The sequence below is a fragment of the Sander vitreus genome, chromosome 6 (genome assembly GCF_031162955.1).
Source record: "Sander vitreus isolate 19-12246 chromosome 6, sanVit1, whole genome shotgun sequence".
In the NCBI taxonomy this organism is placed as follows: Eukaryota; Metazoa; Chordata; class Actinopteri; order Perciformes; family Percidae; genus Sander; species Sander vitreus.
In genome coordinates, this window is record NC_135860.1 from 2,343,024 (window position 1) to 2,363,006 (window position 19,983).

The 19,983-nt window shown below is 40.9% G+C and overlaps 1 protein-coding gene across 1 annotated transcript; it reads left to right on the plus strand.

The window, feature by feature from the left end:
- Positions 1 to 389: 389 nt before the first annotated feature.
- rhbg (Rh family B glycoprotein) lies at positions 390 to 17,762 on the plus strand. The gene is made up of 10 exons (XM_078252057.1): positions 390 to 815; positions 4,985 to 5,171; positions 5,540 to 5,690; positions 5,866 to 6,013; positions 7,400 to 7,566; positions 11,546 to 11,683; positions 12,384 to 12,517; positions 14,259 to 14,380; positions 14,890 to 14,963; positions 17,403 to 17,762. The coding sequence occupies exons 1-10, from the start codon at positions 584 to 586 to the stop codon at positions 17,481 to 17,483; spliced, it is 1,434 nt and encodes a 477-aa protein (XP_078108183.1). The 5' UTR covers positions 390 to 583; the 3' UTR covers positions 17,484 to 17,762.
- Positions 17,763 to 19,983: the final 2,221 nt, after the last annotated feature.

Below are 19,983 nucleotides of genomic sequence, written 5' to 3' on the forward strand. Positions count from 1 at the left end.
ATGAATATTGCGGTCATGACGCTTATCCCGTTTTGGTCTTATTCGGGATAGGTTTCCATGGCACACAGATACATCAGGCCATTATGACTATGACCTGGCCATTATATGATTAAAAACACGCTAGCACTCTCATACACATTAAATATAAGAACAGCTGATTACTAGTGCAGTTAATTTTTGTGCGTACTATGAAAAAGAATCCTGACGTCACACACAGTGATGGATTATATTGTTTTATTGATTTTTATAAGGTGAGCTGAAGCACTTTACACTAGTCCACCTTAAGTTGTGTAGCAGTGGGGAGGGCCTAAAAGTGCCCCTCCATTATTCATGGTGGAGGCAGGTCTATTACAGTAGGTGTGACCCAACAAAAACGAATGTAAGACCAGCTGTGTGAGCTTGTTCCACACTCACACACGCCAGCCTCCTGTCTCTGCACCGAGGACATCCCGGGGTGTGTGTGTGTGAGAGAGAGGGAGAGACGGAGAGTGTCTAACTTCTCTGTGCTGGATCATTTATTCCCCTTTTGTCCCTCAAGGTCGACCCTCAGCCAGCCTCTCCTCGGCTCAACGGGGAGGAAAACATGACAGGCTCAGAGACCAACATGCGGCTGAAGCTGCCGATCATCTGCTTCATCCTGGAGATCATCCTCATCATCCTCTTCGGTGTTCTGGTGCAGTATGACGACGAGACGGACGCCAGGGAATGGCACAACAAGATCAACCACGGGAACAAGAGCCACTCTCAGCACAATGGCCACGCCAAGTCTGAGATCCACTCTGATTATGACAACGACTTCTACTACCGCTACCCAAGTGAGTAGACGTCTAGAGGTGCAGGGTCAGAGGTTTCAGTGAGGTTCAGGGGTCAGGATGCTTTGATTCCCAATCTGTGTCTTAATATGATTTTATTAACAGCCCTGAAATGTAAGGTTTCTCAAGTCACATCATCTACAGTAGCATTGATGGGAATGGGTGCTTTAATGAAACGGAAGCGTTGCAGATTTTCATGATCAGGGTATTAAAGCGCTTCAAGCACATTGCATTTTCTTGTAAGATACTAAAAAGACATTTAACTAATCACAGTACAACTAATCTATCAATGTGTCCTTTACTTTATCGTGTTTTTTTTTTTTGGAGAAAATGCATTGATTACAATCCCCCTGATGCCCTTCCACCTCTATACCTTTTCAGCAACAGAGGATCATAACCAAGCCAAGAAATGTTTAAATACAACTTGGAAAGTCAAAATGTTCTTTTTTTCAGTTTTTGTTCATAATGCAGCTTTTAGCCTCTAGTGCAAAAGCCACGATTTTAAACAATGGTGAGTCTTTAAATATAATCCCAACATCATGATTTAAGTTTAATAAAAAAAAAAAAAAAAAAACTTGGGGTGGTAACTTTTATTCCACCTGAAGCTTGAATTTTTGGCACTCTTAAGCACCAGAACCAAATACTACAGTCTTTTCTTTTTGGCAGGAACTGTTTCCTGTATTTTTTTAGTATTGAAGAATAATCACATTTTACTGTAATTTCCAAATGGCTTTTGTCATAATGCCTAACTTCTCTAGCACTAACATGATGCTTTCCTCTCTTACACGCTCCCTCTGTGGTTTTTACTGTAAGTATGCCATTCTTGCATGCATGCCGCAACTCATTTACATATTCAGGATATATACGTTTTAACTCGTCGAGGGGAAATGTTGTTTTCTGTGTGAAGTGATGAGAAGCTGCTGAGCTCTCTGGTTTCCCTAATTGGGCTGTGCCCCATTCTTTCTGGGTGAACATTTTCTACAGATGACTGCCGTCCTTTTTGTTTTTCCGCATTGACATGAATGGATTACTGAATGGGCCTCACAGGCCTAGGGAACCCCCTGGCCTTCACCTGCAAAATGTCTCCCAAAGAGACTCACACCAACCATGAAAAGATGCAAAAATGACTACACAAAGGTCTCGCTCCCGATGCAGCGTGTCCAAAACTGAGGCTTGGTCAGCGTCCTTTGGCGTTAGTTAAAGACGCAAAAGTCTCCTTTTGCATCTCAGTCAGACGCAGGGCATAACAAGTGTTTAAGTGACACGCAGGACTAGAACATGACACAAACCCCAATCTTGGCATATTTATCCTGAGATAGATAATACATTTATTGTTTTAGATGCATTAAAATGAAGAATTAAGACATTAAAGGGGAACAATAAGGGAATGAATTAAAAGATGCACAAAATGATTAATCCTTCACCAAATATATTTTTTTCTAAATGTTTTGAACACCGTGGGAAGTGGATGTTAGTAATTTATCTAACTATTTTACAATAGTGCAATCAAAATCCCACAAGAGCGGATGTATCCATTTCTAAAACAACATAAGAATGTCATCTGACATTGGCACGGAGACACGACTCATACTGAGACACAGTTTCAGTCATGCGTGTGATGGCAGCTAGAAATGCTGTAGGAGGAGCCCTGAAACTAGAAATTCAGGTTCACAAACCTCCATGCATGACCTGCTTTGTAGATACTAGACTACTTAAGTGTGTGTGTGTGCATTTCCCTCTACTAATTTCTGGATTCTCCATAAACATGAAATCAAGGAGAGGGTTACCTTTTCCAAGGGGAGACTATTTGTTTCTCCGTCTATGCCCCAGAATCGGTACTCAATCAGTACACAAGTATAAACCTCAGCCCACTTACGTAGGCTACGGCGTAAGCTCTGCATAGAGCCTCCATACAACCATAAATCCGCCTTTAGGCAACTGAACTACTGTCAAGGTTAGTTAGACCATGGTCAAAAAGCAATCAATATTGACAGTTGGTAGAACACAGGATGAGACCTGCAGTTGCTTGTGTCAAAGTCCAACATTTACCCAACTGTTCGCTTCAGCCCGTTTCCTACCATGTTTTCATTAAACAAACCACACTTCTGCCGTTACTCCTGACAGACAAGTCCTTATCTGCCCGGTCAAAAGATGAGAAACTTACTGGAAGTTGGTAGGTCAATGGCTTCAGACAATCTGTAATGCGACACCCTAACTGTCACCGGAGCTGACACAGAAGTGCACCTTCATGTTTCAGTGTTGTTTACACATCCTCCATCCTTACTGCACGCTTGGAAACAATTGTACAATAAACGGGCAAGTTCACACATTCCAGGTTATTGGGCAAACTTGTGTAGGTGGTTTCAATGCATTGTGTCCTATACATTCCTGTGAGATAAGGATGTTTTGTCAACTGGAAATATGCCTCAGAAGTCTAATGTGCAGCAGATCACCTGAAGTAAAGCGGAGAGGTCATACAACAACCTAATGGGAGCGTTTTCCAGGGGAGGACAGTCTTAATTGGACTGTGGGGTAGTTCAAAATCAGGGACACTTTTTTATTTTTTTTTAGACCCAACTAAAATTCTTTAGCACAGATTTAATCAGTTTTACTTTCCCATGATAATCAAAATGAGCTTAAATACTATCTAATTTTGTTAATTCCTGGCCTGAAAATGGTCAAATTGAATGAGAACATCAGCAGATAATATTAATTTAGCTTCATCACAACTCAAATGACACTCTAATTCTGCCCAGCAGATTCTGCCTTTGCTTTTATGGGGTCCTCCGGGATATCAGTGCATGTATCTGGGCCAAAATGCCAACGGGGACACTGGCAACACCTCCGGCCGGCCATGCCAATGAACGGTCACCATGGTGACAGCAGCCACGGCACAGTACAATATTGTTTGTGGTAGTTTGGGACAAATAAGGAGCGTTAAACAGTGCTCACAAACTGTTCTAACCAAGACAATGAGGGTGGAAGTGGGCATCATTTTGCACGTTGAGAGTTCATTATCCAGTCATTTACAGTGGACCAGCTATATTTTGGCAATCGACTCAGATGATAATTTGTTTAAGTAATGAGTTTCAAAACATGAATATCAGTAAGGAAGACCGCTGTGCAGGCCTGAGTCACAGCTGTACCTGAAGTTCCCTTTGACTAAAGCTTATGTAACCATGCTCAGTCTGTTTTCAATGGCAAAGCCCTCAAGTGACTCAGTTGTTGTTGTTGGCAGTAATCTGGTGTTTTGTTGATAGAGGTGTTTGAAGAGCAAATATGATGTCAATCTAAATGACTGGTATCCTCACTGAAGTGCTCTTTGCACTTTACCACGAGGCTTTTCATTGAACGAGTTGGTGAACATTTATTTTTCATCTTTTTTTTTAATAATTCTTACAATAACTAAGGTTAAAATCAAAAGGGACAAAGGGAAGTTAAGTTTAACAACTAGGCCTATTAGGACAGCAGTGTTACATATCTACTTGCCTGCTTTTCATGAAACATGGGCCAAGAACCTGTTCGATTTTGGAGCGGATCTGAATCATTGGGCGGGTCTAATATTTTTTACTTTCATTAAAATTGCGAGATGGGGCATTTGTGCTCTAAGTGGTATCGGAATAATCAGAAAAATGAGTTTCCGACTTGGAAAGTTCATGTGAACGCCCCCCTCAAGTCAAAACATTATTGCGAGATAGGGAAGGCCTTGGTGGAGGTCTGCGCTCTGAGTGCCCTTCTACTTTACAATTGTAAATAGCCGTTGATCGAATTGTACACGTTTGTTTTCCAATTAAATGGACACTTACAGCTTAGTAGCTTTAGAGGTGTAGTGGTAAGTCGAGGAATCAATTAGTTGTTCAACAGAAAATTGTATTAGCAATTTTGATATTCAGTAAATGTCTTTTTGCCAAACATTCTGGTTCCACCTTCTCAAATGAGAGGATTTGCTGCTTCAAAAATAGTGGGCCCATAATTGAGCCTTGTGGCCCTCCACTTGTGTAATTAGTTTTTCATTCTACTTTTTATTTCATGTTTTGGTCAACATACTCTCGGCCCTTCTGCCTTCTGGGTCCATTTTGCCTCTTCACTACATGGAACAACACAACTAAAATAATTGGTCCCCCTGACTTATGAACTCCATATTCTCAGCTGGTGTTCTCTACGTTGTGCAGGTTTCCAGGATGTGCACGTGATGATCTTCATCGGTTTTGGCTTCCTCATGACCTTCCTGCAGCGCTACGGTTTCAGCAGCGTAGGCTTCAACTTCCTGATTGCAGCTTTCTCTCTGCAGTGGGCTACGCTCATGCAGGGCTTCTTCCACGGAATGCATGAAGGCAAGATCCACATCGGGGTGGAGAGGTATATAATCATACTGTACATGTATGAATGCCCACACACCACTGACACATACCATACATACTGTACAAACAATATGTTGACCATGCAAAATCTGTAAACTGGTTGTTTTAAGCTTACATTTTAGAGCAGGTCTGTAAACATCCTGAGACATGTTGGAAAGTCTACAAAGACGCAAACAAGTCGCTCTCTCGTTATACTTTATTTTAGCTTTTGTCACTTGATAACAACTCAATATATACAACTTCAAAAATATCCGTAGAGTTGAAGTGAAAACTTCTGACAGAACATTATAGGCTACATTTTATTTTGTTCATGCCCTACTTACTACCTACTGTAGTAATGTCTTTATCAAACTCTGTTTCTTTCAGTATGATTAATGCTGATTTCTGCACCGGCGCTGTGCTTATCTCATTTGGAGCTGTTTTGGGGAAAACCAGCCCTGTCCAGCTGCTGGTCATGGCGATATTCGAGGTCACACTGTTTTCAGTCAACGAGTTCATCCTGTTGTCCATTCTGGGGGTGAGTTGCAAAAAACGCATACTGTACTATAATGTGATGTCTGTTTGATCTGCAGTGCAAAACGGCAAAGTCGGCAGGGGACTGATTAACAGCAAAGATTGGGGGGGGGGGAGAAGAAATGTCGCTGTTCATAAAATATATCTATTTAAACAAAGATTGTGGCTCTTTGTTTCAGGCCAAGGATGCCGGAGGCTCCATGACCATCCACACGTTTGGAGCCTACTTCGGCCTTATGGTGACCCGAGTCCTGTACCGGCCCAACCTGGATAAGAGCAAACACAAAAACTGCTCCGTCTACCATTCTGACCTGTTCGCTATGATCGGTAAGTCTACCAACGCTGGAAAGTTGGTGTCTACTTTCCAGAAGATTGTTTTTCAGTTTTAAGACTGACTACACCCAGGTTAACAATTCTGCTTGTGTTGCAATTGAGTGGTTGCTTCATGCTCTGTCCAACCATTTGTAGTTGAGCAATTCAAAACGTACAAATGTGCATGTTTACATCACAGATGGGTGTCGAGGGTGTGGTCATAGGTGTGATACACTTAAACCTTCAAACCCATTGAGATCAGTGCAGCAATGCTTTTTCTTCCGTACTGTAAACAATTTAGTATGAATCTGCTCTACATTGGTTTTGTTTGATACCAAACGGAAGTGTGGACTGGAGTCATGGGATTTGACTTCAAGTCAGACTTGTCTCATTAATCTGATGACTCAACTCACGACTGCTTTTTTAGATTTTGTTTTTTGTCCAATCCTTTAGATGAAGGGTTATGTTACTTAAGAGTATGTGACAATTAAGTCTTATTTTCCAGACAACAGATATATTGCATATCAATCCATAAATGGCCAACCACATTGTGTTAGCTGCAGGAAAGGGTGAGTTTGTCTAGCCCAGGAACCAGATGAATCTGCAAGCTCATGTTTCATTGGCTCTGGCAGATTCACATTCAGAAAGATTTCCAGCTGGCCAGTCTCAACCGTTTATCTCACATAGGGTGGGTTTAAGATGACTGACAGAGGAGCGTCGTGCTGACTGAACGTAGTTACCCAATATTACTGGCATAGCTACTGAATCCAGCACAAGTTCCCAGACTCTCAAACCTCAAATCAAACTGTCAAAGGGCGATGCTGATCGCATATGAATAAAAATTCTGTAACCATTCTGCCCGTTTCTCTGAAATGTTTTCAGAAACACATTTTAGAGCACTGCTAACTTATTTGAGAAAGTATGTGACCAGTTAACCATTTGTTTCAAAAACAGACCAAGCCAACTTGCATGTGTTGTGCATACCTACAGACCTACCTCGCTCCGTTGCTCTGATTTGTTGTAGGGCAAGTTTCATCTGCAGGTGCACATAATTTGTTTAGCAATCAAACACAGTTTAGCCCACAAAAGTGTAGCCCTCTGACTGGACTTACGACTTGTTGGGCTTGTTTTGGGACTTGAAAAACAATGACTTTGTACCATCTCTGACACAAAATACAAGTGCGAAAAGTAACGGCAAAAATGGGGCTGTAGCTCATCCCCTTTAACTGGGATTTACCTAAATTTAAGTCCTGATGTCGTCCAAACTTGCATTTAAAGCGCGTTTACTTATTACACGGCAGCATGTGCTCCTTTCAGAGACAGCCGGACTTGTCAATATGAGATCAGTTCTCCTCTATAGTTAAACCAACTGAATGCTGTCCTAACCGCTGTGCTTCTCAGGTACCATCTACCTGTGGATGTTCTGGCCCAGCTTTAACTCTGCCGTCACAGCTCATGGAGACGACCAGCACCGCACAGCCATGAACACCTACTACTCCCTGGCAGCCTGCACTCTGTCCACATACGGCATGTCTGCCGTCACGGCACACGACGGCAAGCTGGACATGGTGAGGACACACGATTATGATTTCAACAAGTCCTCCAAACCTTACTACAATATGAGACATTTGTTCCTACCCTCTAATACGACCCACAGGAGCGTTTCATTAATTATGCCCCTAGTGGTGGCGGGAGTTCCACCTCATATCTAAACAAGAGAATGTAACGCTTGCAGTTTTGAACGTAAAGATTGAGATGTTAAACGCGTCTTAATCTGATCGCAGTTAAGTTTAGGCAAAAAACCTTGGTTATGTTTAGAAAAAGATGGTATGGGTTAAAATCGGACGTTACTTGCACTTCCTGAAGGTTACGCATGTGACGCTGAACGTGACATTTGTAAAGTTAAAAAATAAACTCGAAGTTTACTTTTATTTAGACATGAACCCCACTCTCCTGGGTGAAAGTCCTGTTTGTTTGACCTATCCCCGACAACATTTAACTTCATCTGTCACTACAAAACCCACAAAGAAAGGTACACAAATGTGTCCTTTTAGCAAATTAATCTCCTGGTTGAACGTTACCTAGAAAGCAAACGTTAATTTGAACCTACTTTTAGACTTGGCTTCATTCTGGTTATGTTTAGGCACCGAAACTACTCATTTAAGTTTAGAAAAAGATGGTGGTTTGGGTTAAAATCAGACATTACTTCACTTCCGGAAGTACGCTAAACGTGACATTCAGTAATTTAAAAAAACATTTACTTTAATTTTCAAACCGGACTGGAACCCCACCCTCCCGGGAGAACCCTAATGTGGAAAGTTGGTGCTCTTATGTTTCATCACCTCATTTCCTGCTTTGCTCCTTCATAACTAGGGTTGGTATCGTTTCAGAGTTTTACAATTCTGATGCCGAACCGGTACTCTTAAAACGATTCCGATTCCTAAACCGATTCTTGAAAAACTGAAATGACCTCAAAGAGGCTCTTTTATAGATGTGGTAGCTGTAATATGCTTTTACATCCGTTTTGGTGAGCCCAGATGGAAAATGCAGCATTTCAAAAGTAGCCTACATTTACAGTAGCTAGCTAACAGTAGACTACAGAGATATTTTTACGTCCGTTTCGGCGCGACGGAGGGAAAATATTAGTCGACACATTAAGTGGAACCGAAATGAGGAACCTGAAATTTGCTTTCTAATCCGGTCCAATTCCTACCGTTGCGTAGGATCCGGTTCCATAGTGGAGCCGGGTTTCAGTACCCAACCCTAGTCATAACTACTCAGCGGAGGACATTCTATGATTTGGATCGCCAACTTTAAGAATTGAATCAAAATGCTCCTCAGGAAGTGATTCTCAGCTGGTGAAGTAGAAGATGATGGCTTCTAGTTCACAATTTAAAAAAAAGGTTAAAAAAATAGCAGCTTGACAGCAGGTGTAATAATTATCTTACTGTCTTCATCAAGTAAAAGACAAGAATCTGAGAGGAAGAACTACTGTAGAAAGATTTTTGTAACATCTTAAAATCTTGTCAGCAGGGTGGATTTTAATAGTTTAAACCTCATGACAGAGTTATGTCATGTCACATGAAGACCCCCCCCCCCCAAACAATTTGTTTGAGGGGGATGATGGGACTTAAAATGGTGAGCGCATAAAACAATTCTTTGCAAGCACATAGATTATATTTTCTAGCGAAATTATCCTTGTACGAGGAAATGTGATTTATTTGAGAAAACGTGTGCTGAGAAATGCACTAATATATAATCGTAAAAGGCTAACTTGGCGAAGTTAGTATGGGTTGATTAATTTTTACAAGTCATTTATTGTTTTACATTACTGGCTTGCTCAACGAGTCTCGCAGCCTAAGAAAAGAAGCTGCTCTGTAGTCTGGTGGTACGACAGTGGATACTTATCGGTATCTATCAGCGGTATGGCTTGCCAGACGGCAGCAGGGTGAACGGAGTACAGGCTATTGCTGGGATGGGGTTTTGTTTAATATCCTGTGGGCTCCTCACCTCGCCAATTTATCGATGCTCAGTAGATGGGTACCAGCAGGGTGCGGGATTGAATTCTTGCATGTGTGTTGTGCATGATCAAAACATCCCCAACAAGACATGCACAAATTCAATCCACCTTTCAATACCATGGATATAGTGCCATTTGGTAAGGCATGAACTTTAATATTACAACTTCTAGGAAAGTCCCGCCCTACGAAGCAGCCCGATTGGTTTGGGTTAGGCATTGACCTCAAGTAGTTCAGGTTAGGATAGCCGACTGGTCAGGGGATAGGACCTGAACAAATCAGGTTATGTTACCTTGCGTAAGCATGGACTTCTGGCCAACAGTAGCGTGCAAATGCTATTGAAGGGCGGGTCTTGCCTAGAAGTTGCGCGGGTTCCATAACGCATCATTGCCTCATAACGCTCACTTTTTCTGACTAAACTCCACTACCATGGCCCCTGAAAGGGCCGTCATCTGGCGGTGCCTGTAGCCGGCTCAGTCACCTATTGGCAGCTAAACTGCCGCTGGTAGCCGGCGTCCCGGAGCTCTTTAGCGGCTAAATTCAACCGGCAACTGCCGCTCGGATTTTATCGTTCATAGCACTATAGACTGTTCACGTTACAGCGATTTACTTAGTTTAAAATACTTATTTTAGGTATATAATGGTCTATTGGTGAAGTAGTATTGATCACTTTGAGGGGGGGGGGGATACATTTTGATGTATAAAAAATTCAGTAGAGGCTGGAATATATAGACCTGAAAGGGGGAAATCCCACACATCCTCACCCTCCCCCGGCAAATTGCACCCTGGGTGTTTTCAGCGGCTTTGATTACCTGCTGCAGAGGTTCATGATATCAGCTCGTTTTTCTCTTCCTGTACTTCATCCTATTATCACTGGATCTTTGGCACATAAAAGATACGCGTGTTTGTTGTACTCTCCCATCTGTGATTTTTAGAGGAGTTCAAAAGCGCAACATACTTGGACTTTACAACTTATGTGCACCATGCAAGATTTAATGTGACAGTGCAAAAATATTTGAAGTTGGCTGATGATCATATTTTCTTTACTCAATGACCTTTGAGCCACAGTGATCTAGTTTGTCTCTAATTGTTAAGATTTATTTATTTAGATTAGGACAATGCACATTAATCAACATTTCTGTAAATGCGCCAGTGTTGGCCAGATAGCTAATGTTTGAACTTTAGAAATACTGAGGTCACAAGTCCAAGTCTCTTAATGCATCCCACCCAGAGACCATAAAAAGTCTCCAACTCTTTAAATTAGATTTATTTTTTCATACTGTTTTTATAACTGTTAACTCAAACAAGTTCTCCAAACCATACGTCAATACAGGTTGTTTATTTCTCCCTCTAATACGACCCACAGGAGCGTTTCATAAATAAGCGTGGCCCCGAGCCGTGGCAGGAAATGCGACCCAAAGGAGCGTTTTCCATCCTCCTATCTAAACCAGAGAACGTAACCGTTGCGGTTTGAAACGCATCATTACCATTGTTAAACAGTCACTTTGGTTAGGCACAAAATCTACTTGGTAAAGTTAAGAAAAAGATCGTGGTTTGGGTTAATCAGTTTTTTTACATCACTTCCAGTTATGCATTTCTTATACTTCATCACCTTACTTCCTGCTTTGCTCCCAACATATTTACTACAACCACTAGAGGGCGCCACCACTTAATGTAACTGAGTCGTAATTGCTGCTTGAATAAATACGTGGTTGTTTTTTTTTGGGCACAACAGTCTCGTTGGCAATTATAATAAAAAAAAAAATTTAAAAAAAATTCTCAACATAATGGTGTAAATGATTCATGTGTTGACTTTTCTAGATTATGTAGGCCTATGCATTTAAAGTATTTTATTGTGTCCATATTTTGAAGTAAAAAGTTTTTATATCACAAAATTCCCAGGAAAACTTAACCAGGAACTCAATAGTTCCAGGTACAGTGCAGGGCCGTGAGTTTTTGTGTATTTTATGCTTAATTAAGACATTAAACATGTAGCAGATGAAGTCTCACACTTCTCCTCCTCCTTCAGGTCCACATCCAAAATGCTGCCCTGGCTGGCGGAGTCGCAGCAGGAACAGCTGGTGAAATGATGCTGACGCCGGTCGGCTCCATGATCGTTGGTTTCTTGGCCGGCATCATCTCTGTTCTGGGCTACAAGTACCTCTCAGTAAGGATGATTAAGTCAGCGACGATACTGACACATAGCGGCAGATCTTGCGGGGGGAGGCAAGGAGACTTTGAATGGTTCATTTTCAGCTAATGGGTAAAAAAAAGATTCTATTAGTGTCAATTGTTTCTGCTGTCAGCTTTGAAATGGTCAAATCTAATAAAGTGGCAGCAGTGCACTCGGAAAGCCTGTTTCAGTTTAATTTCATTTATCTAGGATATTTTAGAGAGCTGTTGGAGTCATACATTTCATTACCGCTGCAATCAAACACAATCTGCTGTACCACTCACTGCCTCAAATGTAATGTTTCCACTTAGAGCCACCTTTACAAAAAATAGTGTTCATGAAACAGTTGGAGCTGCAAAGATTAATTGATCAGTTGTCAACTTTTAAGTCAATTGCCAACTTCTTTGATAATCGATTATTCGGTTTGAGTCATTTGTCCTATATTCTCTGATTGCAGCTTTGAATATTCTAGTTTCTTCTCTCCTCTGTGACAGTAAACTGAATATCTTTGAGTAATCCACAGATTAATCGACAATGAAAATGATCTTTAGTTGCAGCCCTGGTAACCGTGGATAAATGGTCACCAAATGTTAAAAATGAAAGATGTGTATTTTAGGCTGTGATTTTTCTCTTCCAGTTTTATCCACGACGTCACACATAATCTGCACTGTCTCTTCTTCTCCCCCCCCCTTAGCCCATCTTGGAGGAAAAACTGAAGGTCCAAGATACCTGTGGGGTTCACAACCTGCACGGCATGCCCGGCGTCCTGGGCGCAATTGTTGGAGCGGTGACTGCAGCCGTGGCAACCACAGACGTTTATGGAAAAGGGTAAACATTTAATATGTGCTGTCTCATTCGCTTGAATGGAAAAGTGCGTCCGATCTTTTGACTGGTACTGTATCTAAACGGAGGACGTAGCGGTTTTAAACACACTGTAGTTTGGGCACATTAAGGCACAAAAACTACTTTGTAGTAAAGTTTAGGGAAAGATTGTAGTTTTGGGCTAAAATCACTTACTTCACTTCCAATTACACATGTGAAGCTGAACGTGTGTAGCTCTGTTTATTCCAGAAAGTTACTACTACTTTATCACCTTGCTTTCTGCTTTGCGCCGTCATAATTACTACGGCCACAAGAGGGCACCATCACTATTGTGAATATAAGGTGTAATTGCTGCTTGAAAAAACAGTTTTCTTCACCTGATTCCTACCACATTATCCCACTCACAATTTTGTTGTACAATGACAATGTCTGTGTGGGTGTCTGTGTTTCTGGCTCTGTCCTTTATATGAATGCAAAAGCCAAACATTGTTTAAAATAAAGCATCAATGTTCAGTAAAACTCTGCTTGGTCGGCTCAGTGTCACCACAAGTCTCTGCTTCGGCTGCACACGGTATGCATTTTCTCATAGGAATTACAAATATTAGCCTCAAGCATGTGTGCCGTGAGAAGCCGTAACTACTGTTTACAGCAGTGGTTAGTCCCGCATTTCAACATTTTTCAGTTTGATTAAGATGATCTGAGAGTTTTACTGCAGGAGCTTTCTCAGTTGCAGATAATATCTGACATCGCTGACAGATGGCAGCTTTCTCCAGGCTGCTCTCATTCCATTTAGTGCAAAGTCAACATGCAAGGACCTGCTAAAAGACACTAGATCTGTGGTGTCAGTGCAGGCTGTTCTCATGAACCATTCATATATATCGCCAAGAAAAGTAATGCACTGTAATTCATCTGTATTCCACTTATTTATTACTTTATGCACCACATTGACTGCCGCTGTATAACTTGCTCAAGTCCGCGTTGGAAGTGGGGGTCGATCGGTGGGTCCTAAGACACGGCTTTTTAAGCAGGGGAGCGTAGTTCGTGTCTTAGAAGTTAAGGGGGTAGCAAGACTTTCACCCAGGAAACGTGTTCGTGTCCCGGGAGTACTACTTAAGGGGACTGGTGTTTTACTCCAAACCACGATCACTTTTCTAACATTAACTGGTCATTTTGGTGACTAAACTGGTCGCCCCGTGACTATCACCTTTTGTTGGCTAAACTTAACTCTAAAGACCTTAACTTCAGAGGTGAGAGTAAGTCCCAAGCGAGTCTCAAGTCACTGGTGAGACTCAAGCAAGTCGATCCCCTGCTATAAGTCCAGCAAGTCAAAAGTCAAGTCCTACAGTTGAAAGTGAACATTTGCTTTCTAGCTAATGTTTAACCAGCCAGTTACCTTTCTTTGTGGCTTTGGTAGTGACAGATGAAGTAAGATGTTGTGCGTCTTGTCCGCTGTTCTCTGCTTACTACGGTCATCAACTACATGATCATGTAATCCAAGCATAATCATTGTAATCATCTGCTAAACTTAACTGTCACGTGACCAGACGTCATGTGACCAGCCGGCGTAATTTCGGAGGATATAGATATTTAAGTTTTCGTTCATGAGAATGCGTTGATCAGTGTTCTGTAAAGTCTGGTTTCTACGTTTTCATTTTGTTATCGGAGTTTAAGCCCTAACCCTAGCCAGACTAAGACCTGTCCATATATTTCTCAGACATGTCCATATTTTCCCTCTTCTGTGTTTCAGTATGGAAGACGTGTTCCCGGATGTGGCAAACGGAGACATCACAGCGTCTTACCAGGGTGTCCGTCAGGCCATTTCCCTCGCTGTCACCCTTGGCATGGCCCTGCTGGGAGGGCTTATTGTCGGTATGTGACACATCTTCATTTATAGTTATTCTGATAAAAGAACTTTCAAACTGGACATTTGAACAATAGAGTAAACGCAACACAGCATTGATTCACAAACAAGAGTGTAAAATCTGGGCTTGATATGGTTAGGGGTTCATTAGAGGTCTTGTTTCAAAATAACAGCTGTTTAAAAGCACCTCAATAACTGTTTCAATGTGAATCATGACCCCACATTGACATACAATCCCTGATACGCTGCTAAAATACCTCATTTTAAATTATATTTAGCCTCTAATAAACTTAGACGTCTAGATGAATCAGCACTTGCTGGGAAGATTCATTGAAATAATTTTGTAATTTTATTTTTTTGTGTAATGAGCAGGTGCTACTCTCTCAGCTGGCAGGATTCTGTCTTATGAAAACTCTTTTCATTGTGATTTGTCGAAGCTCTAATCGGTTCATTCTTTACTGTACTTTCTCCAGAGGTCATAAGAATCTGAAATACCAAGTTGTCTTCTCTTGCACAGGTTTCCTTTTGAAGCTTCCTATCTACGGGGCTCCTCCTGACACCATCTGCTTCGAGGACAACATCTACTGGGAGGTGAGTTCCACGCAGCAGAACGCTTTATTTTACCCATCTGCAGTTTCTGAAACATTTCCCTGCTAATACTCAAAAATACTGCTTTTTGTTGTCTGCAAAGCAATGACAAACTATTCTAATTTGACCACAAAGATGAAGGATCTTTTCCAGTTTCCAAAGTTCTCCATATACAGTGTCTTGCATAAGTTTACACACCCATGCTAAAGTTGACTAAAAAGAAGAATAAACATCTTCTGGAAATTTATCTTAATGCCTTAATTTAAAAAATGCAACCTTTTTAAGGACACCAATTTTCTTTGTGAATGAATGTATTGTAAATAAATGTTGTTCCTTAAAATACAGGGGACATGTCAATACACCCCTATGTTAAATTCCCCATAGGCAGGTATATATTTTTATTTCATGGATCCAGGATATTATGCATCCTGATAAAGTTCCCTTGGCCTTTGGAATTAAAATAGCCCCCCCCACATCATCACATACCCTTCACCATACCTAGAGACTGGCATGGGGTACTTTCTATAAAATCATCTCTCAATGCAAATCAAACCAGCTACTAGGCTAACTGAAATAAAACCATGCCAATCTCTAGGTATGGTGAAGGGGATTTGATGATGGGGGGCTATTTTAATTCCAAAGGCCAAAGGAACTTTATCAGGATGCATAGTATCCTGGATCCATGAAATAACTGGCCTTTAAAAATACAAATCTGCCTACCTCTATGGGAATTTAACATAGGGGTGTACTGACTTATGCCCCCTGTATTTTAAGGAAGAACATTTATTTATTTATGATACATTATTCATTCACACAGAGAATTGGTGTCCTTAAAGATTGGATTTTTTTTTTTTATTCCTCTCTTTAGTTAACTTTAGCATGGGTGTGTAAACTTATGCAAGCTGCTGTATGGAGAATAAACTTTTCAATAATACATAATCATTTAAAATGTATCTGGGTTTAAAAGAGGCAGGTCTTTCAAGGAAATTCCTTTTTTCTTCTGATCAAATTACATAGTTCCTTATGTGTTTTTAAAATGGAACCTTAAAATAAACCTTCACCCTCAAGACATTTTGCAATTTACCGTGTTATTTTGGTGACACGGTGGCTTTTTAAACATCATAATGAAGTAGGTAAAGCATCTTTTCCTGTTAAGTCCTCCCGATGTGGTGTTTAATCTGTCGACCACCAGATGGCGGCGGCGCACTAACAGTCAGATGCTCAGTGACTGTGATGCTGAGACTGTGCTGCTGTCTCTCCACCAGGTGGAGACACTTCACCACCACATGTCACCAACAAACATTCAATCATCAGTCTGTAAACATAAAACTATATACAAATATCTGTAAGTAATAAGTTAAACAGAAACAAATAAAAAGATGCATAAGTAAAGAAGTGACAGACTTGCAAACTACATTAATGATAATGACAGCAGGAGTTCTTAATTAAATTTTGAGTAGCTATCAGTTATTAAAATACCTCTTATTTGTTACCAATTTAAGAGACTCAAAGTATGTTGGTTTGAATTTGGAATAGTTTAAAACACGGTGTTGATTTGGAAAATGTTGCTCTGTGGATATGGAACTTACCTAATAATAAAATGAAGAGATTTACAATATTACATAAATTCCTATTTTTTACATTCAAAATATGTCCGTCTTGGGTGATGTCACACCTTTTCGCTTTGGACTGATGTCATTTAGATTTCCCCACAATGCAACACACAGGTCTGTGGCTCGCCATGCTTTTTTTTTTTTCTACGTTAGGTAGAAGTGCACATTCCAATAGGCCTATTATGTCAACTTTGTTGAAGGAAATGCAGATTTATGCCTCTTTTTTGTGGTTTATGACAAAGATGCCTTTTCATATATATAGAGATGTATAAATAAAAAGTAGGCAAAAATACCCTCTCCAGTAATGATCCAGTCTACTTTTAAGAGTTGTACTTTGATACAAAGGAATTCAATTAAAAACAGAATTTAAAAACCTTGCTCAACATATCATTTGACTCATTAACTGTTAATTCATAAACAAATGAAGTACACTGAGCAAATATTTTCATAACCCCTTGTAATGTTTTTTGTTCCATGTTTACTACTACCTGTCTCTTAAAAAACAAAATATTGCTTGCATAATGAGTATTTTCTGCAGTTTTTCATCCTTAAAAATATTTATTTTTAATATGCATCTGAACAAAGGACAAATGCACAATACTGTACATGCAGCGCTTCAGAGGGACCTGGACGACGTTGACATTTAGACAAATGGCACGGCGAGGAAAAATCAATGACATGAAACCAGGCAGCGGCTACTAATGGGCACCTTGAAAAGCGACAATTAAGACTGTTCCATCTGGAAGATGGAGGGATGTTTGAGAGCAGATGGGGTCGTAAAAGTCTAGAAACTCAATTATGTTGGTCTCTGTCTTCCTGTCCGTCTCAGGTGCCTGGAGACGACGAGGAGGAGGATCATAAGGATAAGGCCACTGTGAGGATGACGGAGACTGAGAGGCTCAACGCTTAGATGCACACAGACACAGTATCTTGCACACACAGACAGTATCTTACACACAGCATCTTACACACATGCGCACAGGAGCATATGTGCAGGTCAGGGTGATGAATTTGCTTGTTTTGTTTCCCTCAGTGCACATACTGTATGTTTGTGTATGTCACACACACGCACTGAGGTTTTAACATCCTAGCACTCAAGTTTGTAAAAAAAATACAACGGCATTGTGTTAATTTCAACTGCCACATTTTTTTTGTGTGTAAAACTTTTAAAAATAAAATGTAAAACCTCCCTTCCAGTATAGGTGTTGTGTCATTGACAGCTTTGGCCACTAGATGTCAATCTAGAGCTGCGTCGCTCTGTGCTACAGGCCTGCGAGTGAAAAGACTGCAATGGGAAGTGATGTGTCTATTTGATGAAAGATGCTGTGTAATTGTCCCCTAAACCAGACCAAGACACGGTTAGAGAATAGAATTTCAGCTGCCGGTTCAAACCAAAGACAAACGGACTCCTTCAGAGCCAGAAACCTCCAGTCGATAGAAATGACATTTAAAAGTAGTTATAATTTCATTGTAAACCAATTTTCTTTATTAAATGATTTTCATTCAAAACCATGCAGAGGCATAAGGTTTTACTTTTTTTTTTTTTTGTTTGATCTTCTAATGTTTGGGGATTTTCTGTGACATTTTTCATGTTAAATTGATTAGTTACAATAGAAGTCGGTTTAGTTATGTCGCGTTTGCATTGTTTGTATAAAAGTCCAAACATTTTTAGATTGGCCTATATCAGATGGCTAGCATGATGAAAACAATGAAACAGATGAAAGCTGCATTCACACTTTAAAATGCAATTAGGCTTATTTTTTCCCAAAAAATTATTATGATCACGGATAAATGAGACATCCGGTCAGAGATCATCACAGAGCAAAATATTGACGGAAAGAAATGGCCTTTTTTTTAGAAAATTGATGGCTTTGTGTTTTTTTTTTTTGTTTTTTTTTTCCTCCTTTCGAAGTGTTACTGTTACAGCGGTTTTATAATGAAGTCATTTTATAAATTGTGTGAGGAAAGGGGCAATCAAGTCTCTGCTGGTTATGATGAAGGTAGGTCATTATTAGTTTCTACTTCTTAAAGGCTTAATGACTGTGTAGCAATCACGGCAGAAGGGGTTAATTCCTCCAATCCAGATGGGGTTTGTCTCTCACTGCGTAATTTACAGTTTCACTTTCGGGATCAAACAGGCGACGAAAGCGGGTGTCCTTGTTAGATATGGTCTCCTTAAGGCCTGTGTATGAGGGGTAATTAATGCCAAAGAGGGGGGAAAGCATCAATAACGACCGATTCATTTGCATCTACCTGGAACACTTCAAACACTTGCCAGACTCCTTTGCCAAAAAAAGGTCATTTTTACCTCGCAGAACATGGGAGTTGCTGCTCTACCGCTGCCTCCATAGTTTGTTATTGTGTGACTTTGGTGTCATAAAGGGATGGTTTGAATTCAGTCGCACAAAGCGATGGAGGCAGCGGTAGAGCAGCAACTCTTGTGTTTTTGCGATTGTAAAATGACTTTGTCAAAGGAGTCTGGTGGCTTTGAAGAGAGCGGAGATAATGGCTTCAGTTCCTCGTCGTGAAGGGCTGTCTGACGAAGCAACTTTAAGAGACATGGAACTATACTTGGGTTATTCCATCACGACTGACCGCAACTGACTAATGTCACAGATAACGTTTCTGTAGTGATAGCAGTTTGTCAGTGCCCATTGAGAATAATCATCCATAAATCCACTCATGATGAATCCAACACATTCTCGCAATGCTCCCCATTGCGTAAAATACGGACGCTTGGTCATGTGCATTTGTTGTTCACGCTAAAAGTCTCCTTTAGCAGCGGGACTCTTGACGCTCTGGTTCAGGAGGTACTGCACGACATGCGGCAAAAGAACGGGACATTTAGGTTTAGGAAAATTGTGGGTGGGGTTATAAAATGTGTTTCTGTGACGGGGGACAAGAACGAGACATGGCAGTGGTGTAGTCTAATGTATTGTAGTGGGTGTACTGTAAATATATTTACTGCAGAATCTGCCTTTGGGGGAGTGAGGGCATATCATAGTGGGGGGTCTGGGTGTCCTCCCCCAGGGTTAGTTTGTAGTATTTCCTGCTTTCGGATACACTTTTATGCACCAATTTACGGTGGAAATACCTTTTTATTTAGTCTATGCGAATAAGAAACACAGATGACAATTCAAAATATATCAGATACAATAGAAAGTACGTTGTTGTGTGTCATTGGGCATTTTTAAGTGGGTATATGGAAATCCTGGAGCTTTCTTAAAGCAGTTGCACACCGGGCCGATAATCGGCCGTTGGACAGTCTGGCGAGGTCGGTGACTCGAGTCTGTTCGGTGTGTTCCGTGCCGTCGTCCGTTGGAGGAGCTGTCGGCCTTCATTTTGGCCGACCTGACATGCTCAGTCAGAGACAGGGCAGTCGGGACTCACCCGGAAATGGCAAGCGGGAT